The sequence below is a fragment of the Chelonoidis abingdonii genome, chromosome 3 (assembly GCF_003597395.2).
Source record: "Chelonoidis abingdonii isolate Lonesome George chromosome 3, CheloAbing_2.0, whole genome shotgun sequence".
Classification (NCBI taxonomy): domain Eukaryota; kingdom Metazoa; phylum Chordata; order Testudines; family Testudinidae; genus Chelonoidis; species Chelonoidis abingdonii.
In genome coordinates, this window is record NC_133771.1 from 35,504,277 (window position 1) to 35,508,744 (window position 4,468).

The 4,468-nt window shown below is 48.5% G+C and overlaps 1 protein-coding gene across 1 annotated transcript; it reads right to left on the reverse strand.

Annotated features, from left to right (window-relative positions):
- Positions 1-337: 337 nt before the first annotated feature.
- Positions 338-3,223, reverse strand: SOX11 (SRY-box transcription factor 11). The gene has a single exon (XM_032793402.2). The coding sequence runs from the start codon at positions 2,992-2,994 to the stop codon at positions 1,792-1,794; it is 1,203 nt and encodes a 400-aa protein (XP_032649293.1). The 5' UTR covers positions 2,995-3,223; the 3' UTR covers positions 338-1,791.
- Between the last annotated feature and the right edge of the window lie 1,245 nt (positions 3,224-4,468).

The following is a 4,468-nucleotide window of genomic DNA, read 5'->3' on the forward strand; positions in this document are numbered from 1 at the left end:
ATCCCTCGGAGATGGGAAGAGATTCTAGGACCCGCCCCCTCCCCCCGGGAAAGGGCCCCCCCCGCCAGCCACACTCAGCTGCGATCCCCCCACGCCGTCGAGGGGCGATGCAGCAATGACAGAAGGCAGGTAATCGGGCACAGAAGCTAGCAGTGAAGCGTGCCTGGAATCACGTTCTCGGAGACCCTCTCCGCCATCTTTCTATGGGCTCCTGCGGGCCAACCACCCCCGTGGTCTCCCCTTCTAGGCTAGCTGGCCCTGAAAGCCGGGTCGGGGGCCGGGTAAAATCAGCGATTTCACACGTTTGTGGAATAAAAAGCTGTCTAACATTCTCCCCCCTGGCTACATGCAGACAGCCGCCTACAGCTCCGCAGGTGGGGCGTGGGCCAGGGCATCGCCAGCGTTACTTCTACAGACACTAATAGCGATACGAGTTTCTATCAGTTCCAGCTGATTTATTAAAATTGTCAAGATACAGACTTTCAGCATAAAAAAAAGGCAATGATGTTGACAGTGCACAAGTCTGCTTTTGCCATCATTTGCTACAAAATATGCAGATGGTCTGTACTTTAGATTATATTGCACAAAATGAGAACCTTTTTTTAACTATGTGCCTTTTTTTGCTAAAAATCGAGAATCCAGTTTCATACCTTCCATCTGGGGCCCCATCCACATATCACAGCGTATGAGATACATAAAGTCCTACTATAGTACAGTACATATACAATCTTTTAAACTAAGATAACAGCTCTGAGGTCTATATCACCATTTTCAATAAATCTTTACCTACAAATATTGAACAAATCTGAACTATAGCTGTACAAAAAAGTTTCTTTTTTTGTTTTAAACCACAAGGCCTTTAGATGCAAGGATTATTTTTAAAATTTTAATCCTTTTAAAACCAGGACGTAACGTACCAACAAACTTGCATGCTAAAAACAGAAAAGAAAAAAAAAACAAAAGGGAAGAAGTGCCTGAAAAGTCTTACTGAAAAAACACAGCAAGAATGTTCCCTTTTCACTGTACAAAAATACGCCTGAAAATATATTAATTTTTAAAAAAGACTGAGGTCTGTTATGTATCAAAAATGTTTCAATACCTTTTTGTACTGAGGTCTAGGCTGTCTGGTATTCAATCAAGGAGGTATAAGGGAACAAGTTACAAAAAAAAAGTTGGCAAGTAGAAATCACATTTGTAAAACCATAGACAATTTGATCTGAAAAGTAAACTCTGATCTTAAGTCAGTTCACAGTTTTTATTTTCTTTTTGTAAGCGTTTGTACAGTCTGCATTTTTTCAAGCTCCCTGCAGCTTTGTTAAGAATCGGATGCATAGAAGACATCAGTTTTCTCCCTCCAAAAAAAGTTGCAATGGTCCCTTTCAGAAAAAAAATCAGAACAGTTCTTTTAAGATCTCTCACGGGAAAAAAAATCCACAAACCCCCTTGAGTAACAGTTGTGCTGCCAAAAGACTTCTTTGCAGACCATCTTCCAGACTTCAATCACAGACCGACAAGCTTCGAACATCGACTTCTGAATCATTTTTCCCCCAGTCCCCCATGCCTTTTTGTTGTTGTTGCGATCACCAAATTAAAAAACAAAACAAAACAAAACAAAAAACATAACTCCGGGCTCGGTTTGGAACTAACTTTGAGACATTTTTTTTAAAAAGAAAAGACATTTTATTATTTCATTTTTTACTCCACCACTTCCATCACATCATCACCAGCATCATCTTTCCTTTCCGATTTCTCTGCACCGTTGTTCTCATCAGCGACACGCCTTCCAGCGGCTCAGTAAGTAAAGACCAAGTCGGAAAAGTTCGCTTCCAGCCAGTCCCCTGCAATCATTTCGCTCAGCTCCGGGGTGCAGTAATCGGGGAACTCGAAGTGAGAGCCCAAGCTGCCCTCGCTGAACGAATCCAAATCTTTATCCACCAGGGACAGAGACAGGTTCCCCGAAGCGGAGCTCACCCCCAGCTCCGAGGCGGCGTGAGGGTGCTGGGAGAAATTCAAGCTCAAGTCGAACATCAGGTCGTCCGTCTCTTCGCTGCTGGAGGAGGAGGTGGAGATGGACCTGGAGGAAGCCGGGGACAGGCTGGGCTGCTGCTGGGTGCTCTGCTTGGTGATGTTCTTGAAGTTGTAGTACAGTCTATTGCTGCCGCTGCTGCCGTGCGAGGCTGCGCTGCCCCTCACCTCTTCGTACAGGCTGGCCCCCTCGGTGGACTCTGCCGAAGAGCTCAAGGTGGGACTAGCCGGGACTTTGGCTACATTATATCGCCTCTGCTGCTGCTGCTCGTCTTCCTCGTCCTCGTCCTCTTCCGCCTCTTGCTTGATCCTGAGCTGCAGCTCGTCGTCGTCCTCCTCCTCTTCATCATCTTCGTCCATGAAGACGCACTTGACGGTTTTGCTGCTCACTTTCAGGGTGCCGTAGACATAGTCCTCCCCCGCGTAGTCCCCGGGGTGGGTGGCTTTAACCCCGGTCTTGGCGGGAGAGGAGGAGGATGACTTCAGCTTGCTACATTTCTTACTGGAGCTCTTGGCGCTTTTGCTGCTGCTGCTGCTGGTGGGTGCGTTTTTCTCCGGGCTCTGGCTGGCACTGGGCTTGGCTGATGGGTCCATTTTGGGCTTTTTCCTGGGTCTGTATTTGTAGTCGGGGTAATCGGCCATGTGTTTGAGCCTCAGTCTCTCTGCCTCCCGGATGAAGGGGATCTTCTCGCTGTCCTTCAGCATTTTCCACCGCTTGCCCAGGCGCTTGGAGATCTCCGCGTTGTGCATGTCCGGAGACTGCTCCATGATTTTTCTCCTCTCGATTTTAGACCACACCATGAACGCGTTCATCGGTCTCTTAATGTGCCCTGAAGCCGTTTTGCACCAGTCTGGGTCGCTCTCATCCAAAGCGACCGGGCTGCATGCCATAAACTCGCCCTCTTCGGTGTCCATCGCCTCCCTGGGCAGGTTGCTTTCAGTCTCTGTACTTTCCGCTTGCTGCACCATGCCGGGCTTGGAGCGATTTCTTTGTGTGTGCCAGCCCCTTCCCTGCCCCGCCACACGAGCCCTCGCGAGTCCCAAGGTGAAGCCCAGCGTGCGAATTGCAAGGTCTCTCCTGGCGCCTTTCCTTCCTCACTCGCGCACTGCCGCTACTGCTGCCCTTGCACCAGGCACCAGCAGGACCGGGACTCTCTCCGGCTCGGCTCTTTCCCCTCCCCCCTGCAGCAGCAGCAGCAGCCGCCCGGACCCCAAGCTCTCACTAGATCTCACGCCCCCTTCTGCAAAAGTTGCGGCCGGGTTCTCTCCGAACTAGTTATCAGGGTTTCATATGGGTGACATCACTCCCCCAGCCAGCCAATCATGTAGCCCGGGCTCCTCCCACTGGCTCCTCCCCTCTCCCTTTATTCAAGTCCCCACATGCACCCCCCGACTTTGGCACCGTTTTAGTGGGGGAGGTGTGTGATTGGAAGAGGCTGGGCTGGGAGCTTAATCTTAATATACATATATTAAAAATGATTTGCATGGGTCATTTAAGATGGGTTGTATTAATGCTTTCACTATCTCCTCCTGGGCTGGCTATTAGAAAGCACAGCAATTTGTTTTGCTAGAGAGTATGGGATAGTGGATGTGAATCTGGTGCGATTATTTCCCAGTGCCTAGTGCAGTCAGACTGGGTGAGCTCATGTCGTAGAGGATGAGGTGCATCCTCCGGGCATCTGCTCTCTGCGCTTCCAAGTAACTGAAGGTGGCGCTTTAACACTACAAGCTTTTCAAAAGCATGCAGCTATTTTTTTCTTCTTTTTGCACGGCAAAGAAATAAGTTTAAAGATAAAGTGCTGATTTCTAATTCTTGTGTTTGCATAGTGTCTATTTTATTCCTTCTTTCTCTTATTCTCTTCCTCCAAACCTCCCCCACAGCCAGGGCATCACCTCTTTACTCATGCTTCCCTATCTGCCTTTCTTAAACCAATAGCAGGAGAAACAGTCAACAGTTTTGCTTTTGATCAGTTAATATCAATGACACCTATTTGAGCTGTGTGGATGTTTTGTACTTCAAAATCTGGTGGCTGTGATATTTAGGCCTGGTCTACACTATGTGTTTAAACCGAACTTAGCAGCGTTAAACCGATTTAACCCTGCACCCGTCCACACAATGAGGTCCTTTATATCAGTATAAAGGGCTCTTTAAACCGGTTTCTGTACTCCTCCCCGACGAGAGGAGTAGCGCTGAAATCGGTGTTGCCATGTCGGATTAGGGTTAGTGTGGCCGCAAATCCACAGTATTGGCCTCTGGGCGGTATCCCACAGTGCACCATTGTGACCGCTCTGGAAAGCAATCTGAACTCAGATGCACTGGCGAGTGAGACAAGAAAAGCCAACCATGAACTTTGAAATTCTACTTTCCTGTTGGCCCACGCGTGAGCTCTGATCAGCACTGGGTGCGATGGCACCCAATTCCAAAAAGAGCTCCAGGCATGGA